At 57.5% G+C, this 21,224-nt stretch overlaps 1 protein-coding gene across 1 annotated transcript; it reads left to right on the forward strand.

The window, feature by feature from the left end:
• Positions 1 to 5,747: 5,747 nt before the first annotated feature.
• On the forward strand, positions 5,748 to 20,949 carry UBE2I (ubiquitin conjugating enzyme E2 I). Its single transcript, XM_068565930.1, has 7 exons — positions 5,748 to 5,861; positions 11,317 to 11,392; positions 11,564 to 11,647; positions 12,609 to 12,681; positions 17,519 to 17,628; positions 17,753 to 17,832; positions 20,326 to 20,949. Exons 2-7 carry the CDS (start codon positions 11,327 to 11,329, stop codon positions 20,387 to 20,389), a joined length of 477 nt encoding a protein of 158 aa, XP_068422031.1. The 5' UTR covers positions 5,748 to 5,861; positions 11,317 to 11,326; the 3' UTR covers positions 20,390 to 20,949.
• Positions 20,950 to 21,224: the final 275 nt, after the last annotated feature.

Consider the following 21,224-nt stretch of genomic DNA (forward strand, 5'->3'; position numbering starts at 1 on the left):
GGCAACCTTATTCTCCACTCACGGAAATCTCCTGACAATCAAATATTTCTCATCCTGGTGGCTCAGCTCTCTGCAGGCCGGAGGGAGCAGAAGTAGAGACTCGCCCTCTCCCAGTCCCACCACCTGGGCTCTGGGAGGGACACACAGCAGGGGCTCCACCCTCCGCCAAGTTCTGAGCACCCAGCCTGATCCCAGCCTCTCTCTTCGGTGACAGTGGCGATTTGGCAGCCGGCAGTGATGGGCATCCAACGACCATCTTCCTTTCTCATTTGGGACACAGAAAAGCAATCACACCCACAGGTCACGGCACAGGCAATCAGAGACAGTCCCAGACTTTGCTCCTTCCTGTTCTAATGTGCAAAACCATCCAGTGGATGAGACAAGCAAGCTCGGGGGCCCTGACCGGGTTAACACTTGCACAGATGGAGGGGTGACACTTTCACACGGCCCCAGCATCCCAGCTTGGGCCTCTAGAAAGCATCCTCTGGGCCCTGTGGGGCCAGGCCAGGGCCTGAGGAGCCATGCAGGGGTCTGAGAGGTGCCCCAGCCCTTTCAGGTCAGAGGGTTCCCTCGGGGAGCTTGCAAGGGGAGCCCCTTGAAAAGGGAGCAGTAGAACCCGTCACAGCTGAGTCACTGCTACTTAGGAACATCTTGTGAAGGGCTCAGCCTGGCTCAACTGGACTGCAGTGGGGGAGATTGTCAGAGACTCAGGGGGTGTCCTCAATGGACCTGGAGAGCCTGAGGGCAGCACTGCCCACCAGAGCCTGGAGGACGAAGCAGAGGGCACTGGGGCTGGGCCTGAGGAGAGAGAGACTTTGGGGAGATGTGGGCACCCATCCAGTGCCTCCCAGCACCCCCTGCAATCCACATGTACTCCCAGAGCCGAAAGATGGGGCTCCTCATCCTCCGAGGGCTGTTCCCAAGCTCAGGGAAACAGATGCAGCCCTTCCCAAGCCCCTGGCCTTCCCGCCTTCCAGATTTTTCCACAGCAACTGCATCATTTTACATAACCACCAGCAATGCACAAGGTTTCCCATTTCTCCACATTCTTGCCAATGCTCATTATTTCCTGTATTTATTTATTTATTTGCCGCACCGCAGCAGCATGCAGAACTTCCCTGACCGGGTTACCCCTGCAGTGAAAGCGCAGTCTTAATTAACCACTGGAGGCCAGGGAAGTCCAGTTTGTTTGTTTTTAAAATTACCATCCAATGGGTGTGAGGTGGTATTTTAGAGGGGTTTGATCTGCATTTCTCTAGTGACTAGTGGTGTTGAGCATCTTTTCACGTGCTTATTGGCCATTTGTATGTCTTCTTTGGAGAAATGTCTTTGCAGACACTTTGCGCATTTTTGAACTGGGTTTGTTTTGTTGATGTTGAGTTGTAGGAGTTCTTTATATATTCTAAATATTAACCCCTTATCAGATACGTAATTTGCAAATATTTTCTCCTATTCTATGGGTTGCCTTTTTACTCTGCCAATAATGTCCTTTGATGCACAAAAGTTTTCAATCTTTTTTTTTTATTTTTAAAATAAATTTATTTATTTATTTTTGGCTGCATTGGGTCTTCCTTGCTGTGTGCGGGCTTTCTCTAGTTGTGGCTACTCTTCGTTGCAGTGCGCAGGCTTCTCATTGAGTTGGCTTCTCATTGCGGTGGCTTCTCTAGTTGCAGTGGCTTCTCTTGTTGTGGAGCACAGGTTCTAGGTGCGCAGGCTCAGTACACATTGGCTCAGGCACATGGGCTTAGTTGCTCTGCAGCATGGGGGATCTTCCGGGACCAGGGATCGAACCCATGTCCCCTGCATTGGCAGGGGGATTCTCAATCACTGCGCCACCAGGGAAGTCCCAAAAGTTTTAACTCTTGATGAAGTTGGATTCATCTAGTTTTTTCCTTTACCTGCCTGGGCTTTTAGTGTCACATCCAAGAAATAATTGCCAAATTCAGTGTCATGAAGGTTTTCCCGTTTTCTTCTACGAGTTTTATAGTTTTAGCTTTTTTTTTTTTTTTTTGCACAACTTTCAGGAAGCCTTGTTATTTATTTATTTATTTTTGACTGTGTATTTTTGGCTGTGCTGGGTCTTCGTTTCTGTGCGAGGGCTTTCTCTAGTTGCGGCAAGCGGGGGCCACTCTTCATTGCAGTGCGCAGGCCTCTCACTATCGCGGCCTCTCTTGTTGCGGAGCACAGGCTCCAGACGCGCAGGCTCAGTAGTTGTGGCTCACGGGCCCAGTTGCTCCGCGGCATGTGGGATCTTCCCAGACCAGGGCTCGAACCCGTGTCCCCTGCATTGGCAGGCGGATTCTCAACCACTGCGCCACCAGGGAAGCCCTATAGTTTTAGCTTTTATGTTTAGGTCTTTGAGTTGGTTTTGTATGTGGTGTGAGGTAGGGATCCAACTTCACTCTTTTGCATGTGGACTTTCTTCCTTTTTAACCCAGCCCCTGGAGCAGCAGCCCTTGCACACAAACCTCCCATGGCCTAACCCTCAGCAGGCACCCGGAGGAGCTGGGGTTGCTGCCCCTACTCTAGGCAGCTCCCAATCACACTTACCCCCTCCCCACATGGTGGGCACATGACCTGGCTCAGTCAGCCAGAATCCTTCCCCAGGGCTTCATATTCACTGACACTGTACAAAGCCCTCCCCCTCTGCAAGCCTCAGTTTCTCCTTTGTACCCAGGGAGCTGGACCCAATCAAATCCCCCCTCTCTCACGAGAACTGTTGCACTTTGGACACAGCAAATTCCCCAGCACAGTGGAAATGTCACTTGTGGTCTGGTCTCAACTGCCTGTCCCACCCCACCCCTTCCCCTCCTCCCCTCCCGCCTGCCTGCTCTGCCCCATACACACTGGCCTTTCCCTACTCACCCCACCTCCCGCTCTTTCTGCCGGGAAGGCTCTTCCCCCAGCCCTCCCCACAGGCCTGTTTGTAGGTCGCCTCCTCAGAGACCTCCCTGTCTAACCCAGGTGCTTTAGTCAGCGCTTGCTCTGCTACAAGTCACCACAAACTCAGTGGCTTTAAAGAAGGCACCTTTTTTTTTTAAATCTTGGTTTCTGTGCATCAGAAGCCCTGGCTTAGTGGGGTCCCCTGCTCAGGGTCTCGGAAGACTGGGGTCACCTTCTCCCATCCTCTTGGGGCTCAGGGTCTCCCGCAGACTCCCTGGTTGTTGGCAGCTGTCAGCTTCTTGCTATTGAAGACTTGGGGTCCCTGCTTTCTTGCTGGCTGTCAGTGGGGGGCCATTCTCAGTTCCTGGATGTCACCCCCTGTTCCATGCCATGTGGCCCTACCTACAACATGGCAGTGTGCTTCTTCACGGAGTATCAGTTCTGGATACACGTTTGTGAATGACTGATGAGGGGACCACCGAGAGGCCACCATGGAGAACCTGTGTGCAGGGGTGCAGGCTGCTCACAGAAGGCTTCTGAAGGCTGAGGATTCCACAGAAGGCTTCTGAAGGCTGAGGATTCCAGAGCCTGCCCACCCCCTACCCTCCTCCAACCCACCCTCCAGCTAAACGTCCCTCCTCTCTCCAACGATCCCAGCACCCTCTCTCCCCCACCAGCATGAGGACCCCACACCACCTTCCACTGGGATAGGAGTTCTCTCTGCTGGTTGGAACTCAGCCACCTGGGCTGAGGGCCACACCTCTGCCACCTCCGGATGTCCCCTCACCACAAAGAACCAGGACCTTGTCTTGCATCTCCTGCTCCACAACCTTCTATGGCTCCCCATGGCCCACAGGATCAGGCCCAGGCCCTCCACAACCACATGCCACTTCCAGTCTGCCTCCTCACACTATACCCACCATCACCCCTCCAGCCCACCTCCCCCCACCTCACTGTGAGCCCTACCCTCTCTTTGCCCCCTTGGCTGTGCAGAGCCCATGTGGGCCCCTAGTTCTCCTCTCCTTCCTCCAGCAATGGCCACCACCTTTCACTGGCCACTGCTACTTGCTGGGTGCCTTCCTCATGCAGCCCTGTGCAAACCTCCTGGTATCCTCACAAGAAAGATGGCACTGGCACCTGAGGCCCATGCTCCTGGGGTTCCTCAAAGTGTAGCTCTGCAGCCAGGTGCTGTGCAGCAGGCCCACCTGGGGCACTTGTTAAAATGCACACTTCCAGGACCACTCAGAGCCAGCGAACCAGGGCTGGGGACCCAGAGAACAGATGTCTCAGACAATCCCTGATCCTGGCATTTGCCTCAATGGAGGGACAAAGTGAGGCAGCACCTCAGACCAGGCCCACACTGGGTCACTGTGGGGACCCAGGAGTGGGCAGCCCCTCTGGACTTCAGAGCCTAGGAGAGACTTGGAATGCTCACATGCGGCTCAAGGGGGCCGGGCCCTCTGGCCTTGGTTACCTGGGACCCCAATCACTATAACCAGGCCCTCTCGTTGGGCCACTGCTGACCAGGAGGTACCCTAGACAGACCCCCTCTCCAGCCCAACAGAGCCACCAGACCCAGCAGACTACCCCCGACACACACACCGCTGCCCACCCCCCATCTCAGGGCTTGTGGCCTTCCTCACTGTACTCCCCCAGAATAACAGAACTGCTGGGAGCACACGCAATTCATCCACTAACCACCCGCTGAGAGCTTTGGGCCAGATGTGGGCCTTGGGACACCAGACCTAGGGTCCCTGCCCTGGAGGCCAACAGTCTCAGCACAGTGCCAACTAGGGGACTGGGGTGGGGAGGGGGAATGCAAGGAAATGGAGGGAGGAAGGAGGAAGGAGGAAGGAGACAGAGGGAGACTGTGAAAAGGGAAGAAGCAGTGAATGAAAGCAAGCCCCCTCTGCTGTCCAGGGCCGCCAGGAGCCCTGCACCGGCCGCGCGGCCCGGGTCGGGGCCCGGGACACCTCTCGCCACCTGATCCCAAAGCGCCCAAGGGCGGGGCGGCCTGACCTTGGAAAGCGCCCTCTCCCACCGCGAGCCGGGGGACGGGGGTCAGGGGCCGCCCGACGGGGAGGCGCCCAGCGTGGCCGGGAAGGACCCGCGTTCGCACACAGGTTCAGGGTGGACCCGAGACCGGGACGGCAGGGATGGGGCCGTGATTCGGCCGGCCTCCCTTCCCCTCCCCCACCCGCTCGCAGTCCCGACGCCCCTCCCCCCAGGGCCAGCCCCCGGGTTAGGGAGCGTCCACACTTCTCCTTCCGTCGGTCGGGCCAACACTCGGCCTTTTGTACGGGGTCTGCTCATTGGGCAGATTCGATAAACGCCCCGCCCAGAGCCCCGAACTGGCCAATTGCAAGGGGCTTCACAGCGTGCCGTACGCGAGGGATCGTCACCTTGCTGCGACGCTTCGGGGATCCCTAGGCCTCAGTGGTCTTTGCTCCCCGGCCCCGGATCCTAGCCTCAAGGAGACCTCTGGGAGCCGTGCCCGGGGAGGTGCCCGCGGGGCATCCGGGGAGCCCTTGGAGATCTCGGCCTCCCCGTTACCCCGCCGCTCGCCGGTGTGTCCTCGGGTGGACGCGTGCCCCGCGAAGGGGAGTTTGCAGACGCTCCCTCACATCGGGGACGCGGCTCCTTTAAGGGCGCAGGTGTCCAGGGCGCCGCCTGACTGGAAATCCGCCCCCGGGCCGGGCTCCCGGGCCGGGCCCGGGGCGCGGGCGCGCGGCGGCGCAACGCGGGCGGCGGGCGGCGAACGGCCTAGCGGGCGGCGCGGGGCGTGCGGCGGCGGCAACGGGTTGCGGGGCAGGCGCGCGGCGGGCAGGCCTCGCAGGCCCCGCCCCGCCCCGCCCGCGCCGGGGTCCTCGAGCGCTCGGGCTGCGCGCGGAGCGGGCTCGGGAGGGAAGTCCCGAGACAAAGGGAGCGCCGCCGCCGCCGTCTCGTCCGCCTCGCTCGCCGGGCCGCGGCCGCCCGAGGTGAGCGCGCGGGGCGGACGGGCCGGGAGCCAGGCCTCGGCGGGCCGCGGCCTCCGCCGCTGTCGGGCCCGGCCGGGCGGGCGCCCTCCACCCGCGGCCCGGCCCGCTCCCGGGAACCGGCCCGCCCCGGGCTGCTGACGCCGTGGCGGGGGCCGGCCCGTTGGGCTCACCGGCCCGCGGCCCGAGCCGCGGCCCGGGGGGGCGGGGGACGTTCGCTCGGGCGCGCGCTCGGGCAGGTCGCGGCGCGCGAGTCGCGTCCGGGGCCGCAGACGGCGCCCGCCGCTCGGGCCGCGGTGACAGGAGCGCCGAGCCCTTCGCCAAGGCGGAGCGTTTCCGGGGTCAAGGTGTGCGCGCGAACCTGTGGCGCGTTCCAGCCCGGGAGAGGACGCACCGCACAAAGAGTGCAAAGCCGCGCGCTGCAGAAACGCGGGCGCGTTTGGGGGGTGGCGTGTGATGTCTAGAAATGAAAACAAGTCCAAGCTCTTGCGCCTCCGGAGCTCCGCTCCCAGTTGGTGGGACACTGAGTGTTAGCACTCCCCTTTACGGGGAGATTCACTCTCAAGCCTGCTTTGTACCAATTGCACGGAGGCTGGAACTGGTAGTTAGGCGAGTAGGAGGAAGGCGAGGCAATGATTAGCTGGGATCATGGTAACGACTAGCACCTGCTCCTAAATCACGGAATTAATTGGTCTGGTTTGTATGATTTGGAAGTAAGCTTAGTTCCTCAGTTAGCAAAGTTACTGTTCTGTGTTTGCGGAGCTGGCTTTTGTTGGTCTCCTTTTAAAGCCTGTAGTCCTAAATGTTTCTTGCTCTTAAGGAAACCGTGCCTTTGGATAGAAAACCTACCCAACAGAAAAGGGAGATGGATCCCAAGTTTGTCCTGACTTGTTTATGGCCTTTCGGGTGGTTTAGGTGTGAATTCTGTATCTTGTCGCACCTTTGTCTGGTGAGTCTTGCTGGGGGTTTGGGGCCTTGCTTCAGAAACGGCCTGGGGTCCTAGGAAGTAATGTCAGGAAAGAACAGAGAACTGCACCTGGTCTGGAGTGTCTCCTGAGTGCAGGGTGCCTGCATCAGGTGAAGCTAGTGCCTTCCCCTGGGGAGTTTACGTTTGGGTGAAAAAGACCCATCCAGGGCTGCTGATCCTTTATCAGATTTATCCCCAGCCAACCTGTGGGGGTCACAGTGCTATTGTCCATTTTACAGGTGAGAAGGTTGAGGGTGGGGGAGAGAAGCCACTCGCCCACATGTGCAGCCAGTAAGTGGCTCTGAAGTCTGTGCTGTCAACTAGAAGAGCGGGTTCAAGTACAGCCTGATCTGGAAGAAGATGACGGCAGATTTCCAGGGTCTCCCTGGAGAACCCGGGTCCTCCCCTGCAGGCTCTCTCTAGCAGTTCATAGATACCTTATTTTCATATCTTAATGATTTTGCTGTTCTAAAGCGTCTAGTAACACTTAACTGCTCCTTAAGTGCCTCTCTGTCGTTTGGGGAAGGCAGATTCGATCCTAAGTGGGATTCTGAAGGAGTGGCTCCATGTTGTAATTAAAATGTACCAAATTGGCTGCTTTCTTCTGGGGAGCAGGAGGCCAGACCTCTGCCTGGGACAGTGCATGTGTGCACCTGTGGCTGTTTGCCCTGGTGGTGGAAGCGGTCTTTTTGGTTCCCGCTCTGGTCCATTGGCACCCCTAAGGAAGGGGCTGCAGGAACTTCTGTGGGGACCCACCCCCCATTACCTTTCGCACCTGAGACAACCACAGCTGGTGCTTGGACAGGGCCTGCACAGGCAGCTTTGTCCGTTGTCAGCAGAAGAGGTGGCCTGTGGCGGGGTCCTGGCACGCGGTCAGCAGACAGGCGGTGCTCAGGATTGCCCTGCTGGCCTCGCCTGCGTCCTGGCCCAGCCCTGCCCCTCCAGAGCCGCCCGAGTGCTGGCTTGCCCATTCCGGAATCCACGGATCCTCGGCGTCCAGAGTGCTGCCCTGGGGCTCCAGAAACCAGTCTTGACACCTGGCCGAGCGCAGACTCAGGAACCTCACGCCAGCTGCTTGTCTTCTGCTGCTGAACTTCTGCGTTCACTAGTTCAGAGGTGGCCGCCAGCCTATGCTGCGTGCTCTGCCCTGGCTGGTGAGGGGCTTGCTGTGGACATCCTCCACATCCCTCAAGCCCCCTGTGGGGGGGTCGTTCCCACCAGCCCTGGGGATGAGGTGGGGTTGAGTTCTCTTTAGAAGAGCCATTTGAAGGGTTTGAGAAGGTCTCAGGAATGAAGGTTTTTCAGACTCTGGGGTTACTGCCCTAGCCTCCGACAAGAGAGAGTCTTAAAGACAAAAGCGGCTGGCACTCTCCTGTGCCCTGATCCCCTGCGTCTCCCCGCCTCCCTCAGGCAATCCCAGGCCCTCAGGACCAGTGCCCACCCTTCCGGCTCTTTCTTCTCTTCCTGCACTGAGCCCATTGCTGCAGGCTGTGTCCAGGCAGCCACCTGACCACCATTAGGACCCAGGTGCCGCCCGTCTCGTAGTCATCCTGCTTTGTGTCTCCTGGCACCTAGCACTTCTCCCCATGTCAGCCATCCGGGCAGCGACACTCATACCATTCCTCAATTTATGTTGCATGAATGAATGAAAATAGCAGACAAAGGTGTGCCATCCTGGGAAGGAGATCCTAGACATGTTCCTGATGGTCGGGTCCACGGATGGGGAGGAAGCGGGCAGACCAGAGCTCTGGGGTTGGGGGGTGGCAAAGAGAAATTCTGTTTTGGGTGCAGGCCTGGTGTTACTTGTCTTGGACTTAATCTTGAGGTTGGGCAGGGTTATAGCCTTTTAGAAGGTGTGCTCGGGTCAGAGTGCCGCCAGGGCAACAGCTCCTGTCACCATGCCTGCTGAGTGGGGGGCTTTGATTTTTTTTTAAATATAAATTTATTTATTTTATTTATTTTTGTCTGTGTTGGGTCTTTGTTGCTGCACGCGGGCTTTCTCTAGTTGTGGCGAGCTGGGACTTCTCTTCGTTGCCGTGTGCGGGCTTTTCATTGTGGCTTCTCTTGTGGAGCACGGGCTCTAGAGTGCAGGCTCAGTAGTTGTGGTGCAGGGGCTTAGTTGCTGCGTGGCATGTGCTCAACCAGGGCTCGAACCCATGTCCCCTGCATTGGCAGGCGGATTCTTAACCACTGTGTCACCAGGGAAACCCGGGCTTTGATTTTTGATCCTCGCTTGTTTTCACGATGACATGAGTATATGTGTTTCTTGATGACACACCACATCCCGTTGCTCTGGTGTTTTGCAGTAACTCACCCCACTTCCTGGGACCTGGGCTCCTGGGTGATGCTGGAGGCTGCGGTGGCCATCCCAAACCTGCCCCCCCCTCCCCGCTATGCTTACTTCTTGGGGAGTCGTCCAAGAGCCAGATCCCCGCAGAGTTCCTGGCTCCATGGGGCCACTGGGCCTGGGGACGTGCCCTTGTAACTGGTGCCCAGTGAGGTAGCCGCCCAGGGCCCCACTGATCGGCTGGTCTGCTGTTGCATTGTTGACCTGACCCCACCTCTCCTGCAGGAACATGGGCGTGTTTGTGTTGTTTGAGGCCTGGGGGCAGAGTGTCCCAGCAGATGCTGGGACAAGGTTTTGATTTGGATTGCTGGAGCACTTGGGGGTCAGCCTGAGCCAAGGGAGGGGGCTGCAGGAGTGATTATGAGGCAGGGGCTGCAGAGAGGAGCAGCCCTCCTGCCGGGAGTGGGAAGACCCCCTGGGTTTGAGTTGAGGCTCTTCCCTCAGTGGGCAGGTTACTTCTGATCTTCCCTTCTCAGGTCTAAAACGGGCTTGGTGGTCCCCAACTTTGGGTCAGGGCCGGCACAGCTGGGAAGCACGGCTGGTTTCCAGTTCTGTGTTTGTCAGAAGTTTGTTCTTCTGTGCCTGGTTGAGAGCCGTGTTGTGGTTGCGAAGGGTGCCCCGTGTTGTCCGAGGGAACTCGAGGTGCTGGACCTCTTCCCTGCCAGAGGTGCAGAGGGGGCCTGTCCCCAGGCCCTCCAGTGTAAGCCTGCAGGGTGGGGGCAAGCCACCGGCCATGCACGTGTAGGATTCACTCTCCTCGGTCTTGTTAAAGGCTTGCTTAATGGAAATACTTGATTCAGGGTACCTTTAATGTTCCCATGGACTCTGAAGACCAGCAAACACACTTGGGATCAAATTTTCCAGCAAGTTTTCGGGTCTTAGTTGTGGCGTGTGGGCTTAGTTGCCCTGCGGCACATGGGACCTTAGTTCCCCCATCAGGGATCTTACCCGCGTCCTGTGCATTGGAAGGCAGATTCTTAACCACTGGATCATCAGGGAAGTCCCTAAGGGTCGCGTTCTCGTGGGCAGAAGGAGGTCGAGGGCAGCAGGGGTTACGATAGAGTGCCACATGCCTGGTCTGGTCTGTATGCTGCATCAGCAGCACCTGGGAGATGGGCTGACGGCTCCGGGGAATGAATCTGAATGGCTGATGCCGCCAAGCCCTGAGGGTCTGTGGTCCAGAGGTGCAGGGGAGCCAATATTCTGGAGAGACCAGGAGTTTTGAGTAGCCTGGCTGCAGGGCCTCCTCCCCCTTTCGTTGACTTCCCCAAAGTCACTGGGAGACAGGTCTTGGCCCACTCACAACAGGCAGAGTGGCAGCGGGTCCTAGGGTGGGGCTGTAGGATGAGAAAGTGGCAGGGGCCAGGGAAGGCCCGAGCCCCCAGGCCTGGTGACAGGTGGGTCTGTTGGATGCTGGGGTGGGGGGGTGCTGCCTCTGAACTTGTGCAGCCCCCACGCGTTGCATGGTTAAACTGCTCTCTGCCCAGGGCTGCCTTCCTCTTGGTTGCCTTCCAGGACCAGGGCTCTCCTCCTGGCCGGGCCTGAGTCTAGATTCTGAGCCCCCGATTCTGGGCCGGAGGCCTGCCAGCAACCCCACATCCCTGCACTGGCAGAGGGGAGCACTCAGTGACTGCCCCTCCCAGGTCTCAGGCCCGCGCTCTGGACGTCCCCATCTTGTCCCTGCCTCTGCTACGGAGTCTGGTGGAATTGGGGTTCCTGTCACTCCAGCGGGTGCCACAGGACAAAGAGGGCAGGGCTAGTGGGCAGGTGGCTGCTGGGAGTGCACGGCGCCCCCTCCCCACGCAGCACCTGGCAGCTGTGTGAGCTGGGCCTGGGGCTTTGCTTCTCTGGAGCTCTGTGTCACCATGAAATGCAGGTCACAGCGCATGCCATAGGGGCCTGGGGATGGGAGACCCGCTCCCTCTTCCCTGGTGAGCTGCCTGCACCAGGAGGCTGGGAGCGCCCCCCCACCAGGGTAGGGGGAGCTGTGACAGCTTGTCCAGAGCGGCGTGTGGGGCCGGGTGGGAGCCTTGGTTTCCCTGCTTCTTGGAAGCGAGTCTGTTGGGCTGGGCCGGGTACGGGGTGAGGGGGCAGAGGGCCCACGGCTGCCGGTGCTCATCGCACACTCTGCCCGTCTCTTCTAGGGACGCAAACATGTCGGGGATCGCCCTCAGCAGACTCGCCCAGGAGAGGAAAGCTTGGAGAAAAGACCACCCATTTGTAAGGAAAGCTTTACTTCTGCGTGTGGCAGGGTGATGGTTTCCCCTTGACGAGAACCTCAGGTCCCTGTGGGTTAGCCATTTGGCCTCTGGGCTGATGCTGGCGGGTTTATCCCGGGAGCAGGGAACCGGCTGCCATGGCACTGATGTGCCCTGTGTTGTTTCCTCTCAGGGTTTTGTGGCCGTCCCAACAAAAAATCCCGACGGCACGATGAACCTCATGAACTGGGAGTGCGCCATTCCCGGGAAGAAGGGGGTAAGAGGGGCTGCCCCCCTTCAGAAGGACTCAGGTTCAAGTGTGTGTGATGATTGTGATGGTCACGCGGGCCGTGGTCCCATCCCCTGGCCAGGGGGACAAGGTTAGGGTGACATGTGGCCCTCCGGGCAGTCTTAATTCAGAAAGGAGCTGGGCTGTAGCAGATGGGGAGGGGTGGCATCATGCAGCCCCCCTGCCACGTCCCAGGAGCAGGAGGAGCCCTGGAGGGGATGGAGGGGGGCTGAGGTTGAAGCAGCCCGGACATGGCGATGCTCTGAGGCGTGGGGGGTGTGGGTCTTGAGCCTGGGACACCTGCAGATCCTTAGACACAGAGGCCAGGCATCAGCCACCTAAGACAGCCATGTGGGGCCCCGCGTGTCCTGCACTCACGGGCCACGGTGCTGCCTCCTCCGCTCACCTGAGTGTGCCTGGGTACGTTAGGACTGGCACGTTGGAAGCGTTTGGGAGGGAGGGTCTCTTCTTGGGTGAAGTGGAAGGAAGGAGGAGACTCCTGAGGTGTCTGGGTGATGACAGGGCTTCATCGTCTCCATTTTCTCCTACCATGGTTGGTTGTAAACATACAGCAAGAGTAGGCCTGGGGGTGGTGGGTGGGGAGGGGTGCTGGGCTGTGGAACTGGGAGGTTGCCCAGGGACCCATGGGACCTGAGGGAGGAGCCTCACAGAATGCCCCCCAGGGGAGTCCCCTGCCAAGTCTTCACTGTACACACTCAGTGTTGGGGGGAGCCCCCCAGGGCCTCCTGTCTCTCCAGGGAAGGCCCTTTCCAACTCGGGGTCATGGAGGCCCCAGCAGTCCTGGTGGTGGGCTGTGAGCCATTAGGAGCCGCCTCTGGGGGGCCCTCACCGTCCTGGGGTGCAGCCGGAGCAAGCCCCTTGCCCCTCCTGGGCCCAGCCCGCCGCAGAGGCCCGCAGCACACCTGATCACAGTTTTATTTCCCAACAGACTCCGTGGGAAGGAGGCTTGTTTAAACTACGGATGCTGTTCAAAGACGATTATCCATCCTCACCTCCAAAATGTAAGTAGAACGCAGTCCTCAGAAGTCGGTTGGCTTCTGCCTTGTTCTAGCAGAGAGATCTAAGGTCCTCTTCAGAGAGCTTGGGACTGTGGAGCTTCAGTTATGTCCTGCTCTGCTCCTGGGGTGGCTCCAGGGACTCTGATCCTTGGGACTGGCTGTGGATTTGAGTCTGTTTGTACCCCCAGTGGCTGGAGGTGCACATAATAGGCCCAGTGTCAGACCCAGAATCCCAGCTCTCATCACTGGGAGGTGGGCCCTTAGTGCCACCGAGATCCAGCCCTGGAAGGGGTAGACGTGCAGAAGGACCGCGGTCCAGAGCCTCACCCCCCCAGAGGGTTTTGTTGCTTGTTAGAATTTGATACTTATGTGGTGCAGCGTGTGCACCCTGGGTGGATAGCGTGCTGAAGTCTCCAGAGAAGGCGGCAGGAAGAAAGGGCCGAGGCTGCATCTGAGATAGTGCTGTGGCCAGACCGTGGGAACACATTTCAGCAAAACTCAGAAGGGGCCCCAGGTCCCTCCCCTTTTGTAGCTGGAAATCAGCAAATGCTATCTGTCTCTGGTTAATTGGGTGTGTTAACGCATACCCCAGCATGTGAAGAGTGCCCCCGGCACGTGTGGGGCAAGACTGTGTCAGCGTTCACTCTGGTGGTCAGTAATTCAAGATGTCTGTTACAAAGGCACAACCAGAAGAATTTCTAAAACTAACAGTTAACCACTGGGATGGAGACTTATTTCATTTGGGGTGGTTCTTTGCTGTTTGAATTTTTTTGCCACGTACAGGTATTACCTTAAAGAGTATCTTTAATCAGGGACTTCCCTGGTGGCGTAGTGGTTAAGAATCCGCCTGCCAACGCAGGCAACGTGGGTTTGATCCCTGGTCTGGGAAGATCCCACATGCTGCAGAGCAGCTAAGCCCATGTGCCACAACTACTGAGCCTTCACTCTGGAGCCCGCGTGTCTGGAGCCCGTGCTCCGCAACAAGAGAAGCCACCGCAATGAGAAGCCCGCGCACTGCAACGAAAGAGTAGCCCCCTCTCGCTGCAACTAGAGAAAGCCTGTGCGCAGCAACAAAGACCCAATGCTGCCCAAAGAAATTAATTAATTTTTAAAAAAAGAGTATCTTTAATCAAGAAATGAGACATTGTAGCTACTTTCATCACTTCTATTCTACATTGTATTGGAATTCCAAGAAGATAGAGCCAGGCAAGAAAAAGAAATCCCAGCAGAAGAACTGGAAGACAAGACTGCAGACAATCTTTCTCTGAGTCTAAGATTGCTGAATAAAAGACTAATTCACAAAATTTTTTATTTAATTTAAAAGAGGGGAGACTTCCCTGGTGGTCCAGTGGTAAAGAATCCACATTCCAGGGCTTCCCTGGTGGCGCAGTGGTTGAGAATCTGCCTGCCAATGCAGAGGACACGGGTTCGAGCCCTGGTCTGGGAAGATCCCACATGCCGCGGAGCAACTAGGCCCGTGAGCCACAATTACTGAGCCTGCGCGTCTGGAGCTTGTGCTCCGCAACAAGAGAGGCCGCGATAGTGAGAGGCCCACGCACCGCGATGAAGAGTGGCCCCCGCTTGCCGCAACTGGAGAAAGCCCTCGCACAGAAACGAAGACCCAACACAGCCATAAATAAATAAATAAATTTAAAATAAATGTGATTTGAATAAAATATAAAAAAAATCTGGTTTAAAAAAAAAAAAAAAGAATCCACATTCCAATGCAGGGGACATGGGTTCGATCTCTGGTCAGGGAACTAAGATCCCACATGCTGCGGGGCAGCTAAGCCCGTGTACCACAACTACTGAGCCTGCGTGCCGCAAACTACAGAGCCCACACCCTCTGGAGCCTGCGTGCCACAGCTAGAGAGAGAAAACCCGCACACCACAACTAGAGAGAAGCCTGCACGCTGCAACGAAATATCTTGCATGCCCGACAAAGATCCCACGTGCTGCAACTGAGACCCAATGTAGCCAAAAAAATAAATAAATATAAATTTAAAAGGGAATTCTCTGGTCCAACTTTCACTGCCAAGGGCGTGGGTTCAATCCCTGCTCGGGGAACTAAGATCCCACAAGCCCCGAGGCGTGGCCAACAAAAAAGACCTCTCCGCTGAAAATGATCAGATGTTTCTGCAAGGATCAGAGGCAGCCTTGATCCCTGGCAGGACAGGCCATGTGCACAGCTTGGAAGACTGTGAGTGCATGTGCCTGTGCTCTCCCAGCTCTTCTGCAGGTTCGGTGTGATCCCAGTCACAACACAAGCAGACTTTTTTGGAAACTGTCACACAGACTCTAAAATGCAGGAAATGCAGGGTGCTGAGAACAGCCATGCCCTTGGAGATTTGTGGGGGGGGATTGTGAGGCCTAGGCTGAGGCTGCTTGGGTGAGAAGAGCACCCAGACCCGTAGGACGGCAAGATGGAAAGCGGGCTGAGACCTGCTGCAGGGACACTGAGATGCAGGCCTGCAAGGCAGAGTCCAGAGAGGCCAGCCGTATACAGGCTTGGCTGATGACAGAGGACTCTGGGAGGTGTGGGGGCCCAGTGGAAGGAGAGCTTGCTCTCCTGCGCATCTTGGTGCCTGGTGGGAAGTACAGCTGTGGAGGCGACGGGAGGACCTCTCCATCACGTGGGCGGGCTGAGAGCACTTTAACCATAAGGAGAGAAAGGATGAGCTGGACTGCCTTTAAATCAAGACCATCTCCTCACCAGGAGACACCAGTGAGAGTGAGGAGGAGAGAGATGGGATGTGTTTGTCAGTTCTCGTTCCAAATACATCAAGAGCATCTGCACTTCAGTGAGAAAGGGTAAACCGCCATTAGCTCAGGCCCTTCACAAAAGAGGCTCTCCACCCAGCCAGTGGGCACAGGGGAAGGTGCCTGACCTCATCACCAGACACTGCAAGTGACAACCCAGCGGGAACAGGCAGGCAGCGGGGAGGGAGGGGCCCAGCTCTAGAGAGCACTTCCCTTGGAAAGCTCTCAGTTTGTCTACTGAGGCCACACTTAACGCCTGCTCTGGGACCGGCTGTTCACTGAGGAGAGACCCAGTGAAAGTGTGCACACCGAAAGGCCTGGGCGGCGTGTGTCCGGGAAAAGCTGGGGGCAGCGCAGGTGTCTGTTCACAGTAGAACGGGCACATGAACAGTGGGACAGTCTGCAGCAGAGAGAAGGAAGAGTCTGTTAGTGTTTGTGACATGAGTGAGTCTCCCAGATGCCGAGGAGCTGGACCAGGTTCCGTTTGTGGAGGTCAGCAGTCCATGTGATGGCAGTGTTAGGAGTCAGGAGGGTGACCTGGTGCAGAGGGAAGGCAGCCAGTGACCTGAGACGGGGGTGAGGGGCTGGGGGGATGCTGGGAGACAAATAACTGACAAAGGGCCTGTGTCCTGCGTATATAAAGAGCATCTGCAAGTCAACAAGAAAAGCGCGTGAGAGGTTTAAAGAAGAGCTTCTCCAAAGAAGCAGCAAGTGTGTCGCAGGGAGTGAAAGGAAAATGCAAATCAGAACCATGAGAGGCAACCACTGTCATTTTATCAGGGTGCCTGACACCACCAGGGGCTGGCAAAGTCACAAAGTGTGGGAGCATGCAGACCCTGCTGATGGCATGTAAGTTGGTACAGCCGCTGTGGAAATGAGCAGTATCTACTCAAATTCAACACGGACACCTTGCAACCCAGCATTTTCACGTTGAAATACACACGTGCACCAGAATTCACGTTCAGGAGCGTTTGCAGCTTCAGTCGTAGTAGCTCAGATGTGCACCTACGGTGGGGTGGACAAGTCCATGGGCAGCTTCTCCCAGCGAGCCCTGTGCGGCAGCAAGGTGCAAACTGACCCCTGGGTGTAGAGCCGCGAGTCCTGGTCTGGAGGCGGGGCGGGTGTACAAGTTGGGATAATGAGGCAGGTGAGGGAGGGAGTTTTCTGGAAGCTGTTGGTATGAGTGGGTGTGTTCATTTTTGGTAATTCATCAAGTGTACTACAGTTGCTGAACTTTTTTGGGTATAATTAAATAATGTTTTAAAAATCAAGAGAAAGGGGGAAAGCGCCCAGATGAGAGAAAAACACTAACACGTTAGGTGAGTTAATGGACCCTGGGTGGGGCTCATTACGGCAATTTTGTCCTGCCTTTTTTTTTTTTTTTTTTTCCTTTTTTCTTTATTCTTTTTGTCCATGTCACAAGGCATGCAGGATCTTAGTTCCCCAACCAGGGATTGAACCCACATCTGCAGTGGAAGCGCAGAGTCCTAACCACTGGACCATCAGGGAAGTCACTCTCTGCTCTTTTATGTTTTCAAATTTCCTACATGTATTCATTTTTCTTTTTTTTAAGAAAATTAACTTTTTTTGCTTTGTGTTATTTTGTTTTTGAAGAAAGAATGTGGGGTCCTAAAAGCCTCTGTTTTGAAGCAGGATGATCTGCTTTGAAAATGGCCACTTGTTTGGAAGGGCCTCTGAGTTTCTGCCCTTGGCTCTCCCGCAGGACCCTCCTCACCTGCTGCAGTGGCCCCTTCCCATCTTCCTGAGTCAGGCCACAGCCTGGCTGGGAGGACATGGGGGCAGCCATCTGGGGCTCAGTGCTCTGAATGCCAGCCACCCCGGGTGGGGTCCTGGGAGCACGTGGCTTCCCCTCTGAGTCTGTCAGGAAGGTGACTGCTTACTCCTCCCACCTCCTCCCACCTAGAGCCCAGTTTCGTTTTTCTGAGTAGTTCTTGGCCAGGTGCCTGGTGACCAGCCAGGTGCCCCAGTGTAGGGGGAGAGGCACCGTCAGGGCAGGACATTACTTGGTAGGAAGACACCTGCCACCAGAAACATGTTTCTTTCATTCCCTTTGCTCCAGGCAAGTTTGAACCACCGTTATTTCATCCGAACGTGTACCCCTCGGGCACCGTGTGCCTGTCCATCTTGGAGGAGGACAAGGACTGGAGGCCGGCCATCACAATTAAGCAGGTATGGAGTGCGAGCTCCCTCCACCCTTCAGGGCCCGAGGGCCAGTGGTCCTCCATCCTGGGAAAGTTTGCCTTTCAGCACGCTGGCCTCCCACCTTGCTGTGTTTGTTTTGTCTCTTACGCAGATCTTATTAGGAATACAGGAACTTCTAAATGAACCAAATATCCAAGACCCAGCTCAAGCAGAGGCCTACACGATCTACTGGTTAGTAGCAATCCAGCCCCGTTTGCTGCAACTTCTTCTTGGCCTCCCTGAAGTCTGGTCTAGGCTGCCCCTGACAGCCTGGCTGGGAGGCAGCGGTCGGGGGGTGAGACACGGCAGCCGGGCTGTCCTGCAGCCACGGGAACTGCGTGTGCAGAAACAGGTGACCCGTGGGGGGGAGGGTGGGGGGGGGGTTGTCAGGAAGCAGAGCTCAGGTGTTGGCCACTTTGTGTCTGAGCTGTGGCCGGGCCGGCCCTGAGACTGGTCCAGCTCAGAGGGAACGTCGCCCTGAGTGGGGGCCCTGAGGGAGGGATGTCCAACAACCCAGATCAACCAGGGACCCCAGACCTCCCACCTCGGCCCTCCTGCTGCTCTCCGCATCTCCAGCCCCTCTTCCTGGTCCCGCCTCGGTGTGGTGCCTCCCATGGGGGTGGTCAGCGGGGGCGTGATGATCAGGTTGCTCTTGGCCACCCAGCTGCTGTGATCCCTACCTCCCCACCCCCCAGTGCCAGGCGTCCACTCCATGCCTGGTCCTTCCCCGCATGGCATGTGGGTCCTGCGTCCACTCTCCACGATGAGGGAGGAGGCCTGGTATGACGTAGTTGGGGTGAGCAGTGGTTAAACGTGGCGCGTGGGCCTGTGGTCCTCCCCAGGCTGGTCTGGACGGGGCCTTAAGCTAGGCTGGGGCCCTGACGCCCACTGCTCCATCTGCCCACGTTTAGAAACCCAGGCCCACACCTGAGGGGGACTGGGGAACGGAGTGTAGCATTTTCTGGGGACAGTGCCCAGGTGCCCCAGTGGCCTGGGATCCAAGGGGCTGGCCCTCGGGAGAGGCCAGGCAGGGGCCTGTTCCTTCCTGGAGGGCATCTGGAGTGGGAGGTGGAGGGTAAAGCGGAGGCTGAGACTGTCCTCGGGCTGCTCTGAGCAGCCGGCACCCCAGCTGTTCCGAGTCCACCCGAGAGAAGCACCACGTTGCAGGAGAGGTATTTCTCTTCCCAAGATGGCTCAGGTCTCTGGGCCCAGCCCAGTGTTGTCTAAGGGCAGAAGACACCCCCCGGCAGGGCCAAGGTCCCAGAGCCCCCTGGCCCACCCCCTCCGGACTTCAATCTGGCCTCCTCCCTGGGGCTTCCCGCCAGGGGGCATTGCTCAGTGGTTCGAGTGGAGCGTGAGCGACTCCTGCCCTGACCTCAAGCTGGGCGCTGTGTGCTTTCACTGCCGCGCCCCATTGGCGCGCACCCTTTGTAAATAAGGCCACTGGGGTACTCGTTTGAGCTGAGCCCTTGCGACAGAGGTGCGTGGCCCTCGAGCCCGAGATGTCTCCTTGCTGCTCATAGAGCAGAGCCGGGTTTTCCTGGGTCTCCTGTGTTGGTGGCAGCGGCGTGTGGCCGAGGTACCATGGGACACGGCTCTGCACCGTCAGGTGCCGAGGCTCTTCTGGTTGAGTGGTCGGTGCTGGCCCAGGCTGGTGGGGTCTGCCCGCGTTCCCACCTTGCTTCCAAAAGGTCACAGGGCACGTCCTACGCTGGCAGGTGCCTGCAGCCCCATCCCGGCCTTCACTTGGTCAGTGGCGGAGCTGGACTTGGCTGTTCTGCCCACTCCTTCCAAAGCCCCCCGGCCACTGCCTCCGCCCTGGGGCTGTGGTGGCCTGGGCTTGACACAACACTGGGAGCCAGGGTCAAAGGTCAGGGGCCGGGGGTGGGTGCGCTCAGACCACTGTAGGCGCTGGTCCTGTGACCTCGCTCTCCAGCTCTCAGGGCCACACCAGCCTCCTTGGCGCCGGACCAGCACAGGGCCACACTGGCAGCTCTGCCTCTCCCGCTGCTGGCGCTGCAGCCATTCCCCAGGGAGGCCACAGGCAGGGTCCTGGGCACTGGAGCCGTCGGCACCGTGGTGCAGCTGAGGAGCTTCAGCCACCCCACGCCTGGGCTGTGGTTACACGGCCTCAGGCCGTGGGCTGCGCTCTGAGGGGCCTCACTGGTTGCACAGCACAGCTTGGAAGGACCCCTGACTTTCTTGTCAGGGGCTTTGCACACCTTCGTGAGGGTCGCTGACCAGCCCCAGCACTGGGTGTCCAGGAACCCTGTCTGCAAATGTCTCCCCTCTGGGTGATGCACACTGGCCCCTCTTATCAGCGGTGGTTCTCACCCTAGAGCCCCAGCTGGGGTCCTGCCTGGCCGCCGTAAGCTGCTCGCACCTTCTCCCGCGGTACTGAGAGCCGAGGGCAAACCCCCCAGAGGTTTGTGTCTGGTTTTGAAGCAGATGGTACTGGGAGATCTGTTTCCTCCAGTGACGAGTATGATGGATGCTGCCTCAGAGGTAGGGAAAGAAGCTGCTGGTCGCTGGCTAGTCCGGCAAACCCACAGGGCTCACCCTCCTCCCAGTTTGTCCCAGGACCGGTGCCCCTGAGACCTCCTCACCCATGCGCGCTCCAGGCTTCCTGGGCGCCCTCGGGCAGCGGCCGCACCTTCTAACATGTCTCTCTTTTGACCTTCTCAGCCAAAACAGAGTGGAATACGAGAAAAGGGTTCGAGCACAAGCCAAGAAGTTTGCTCCCTCATAAGCAGCGACCTGTGGCATCATAAAAAGGAAGGGATTGGTGTGGCAAGAACTTGTTTACAACATTTTTGCAAATCTAACGTTGCTCTCTACAATTACTGGTCACCTGGGGAGGGTTGGGCGGGCGCCATTTTCCATTTCCGCCACTGGTACAGTCTCGGCTCGCTGAATCGCCCAGTTTTTCATACAGGGTCTCTTCCTTCAGTCTTTTGTATTTTTGATTGTTATGTAAAACTTGCTTTTATTTTAATATTGATGTCAGTATTTCAACTGCTGTAAAATTACAAACTTTTATACTTCAATGAGTCCCAAGGAGCTAGTTCCTTTGCTCGCGGATGCAGGCATGCTTCACGCCGTCTAGAGCTGCACTTAGCCTTCAGCTGGCTGCACGAAACAAAATCAGACCTGCCCCGCCCTGCCGCCTCCTCTCCCAGAGCCCGGCTTGTGTTGCCTACGAGCCTCAGATCCACAGTCAGCCAGCGTCGCGTTTCCGCATCACTTCCTTTGTGTTTATATGGCGTTTGTCTGTGTTGCTGTTTAGAGTAAATAAACTGTTTATATAAAGGTTTTTGTTGCATTATCATCATTAAAAGTGAGGAGGTGACCTCAGTGTGCCCAGCACCCCACACTCGGCCCCATCCTCTGTAAATAGTGCTGTGTATTCTGTCCCCCCCGATGCCGGGGCTCTGGGTTGCAGAGTGCTAGAGAGTTCTGGTCTGGTCAGGTTGGAACTGGCATCGAGACCCTTGTAAAGCTTGCACCGCCTGGGCCATCAGGAGGACGAGATGCCTAACCCAGGCCAGGCGGGCCCGGGGAGGACTGCCGTTCAAGCAGCTCGC

The sequence above is a fragment of the Eschrichtius robustus genome, chromosome 16 (genome assembly GCF_028021215.1).
Source record: "Eschrichtius robustus isolate mEscRob2 chromosome 16, mEscRob2.pri, whole genome shotgun sequence".
NCBI lineage: Eukaryota > Metazoa > Chordata > Mammalia > Artiodactyla > Eschrichtiidae > Eschrichtius > Eschrichtius robustus.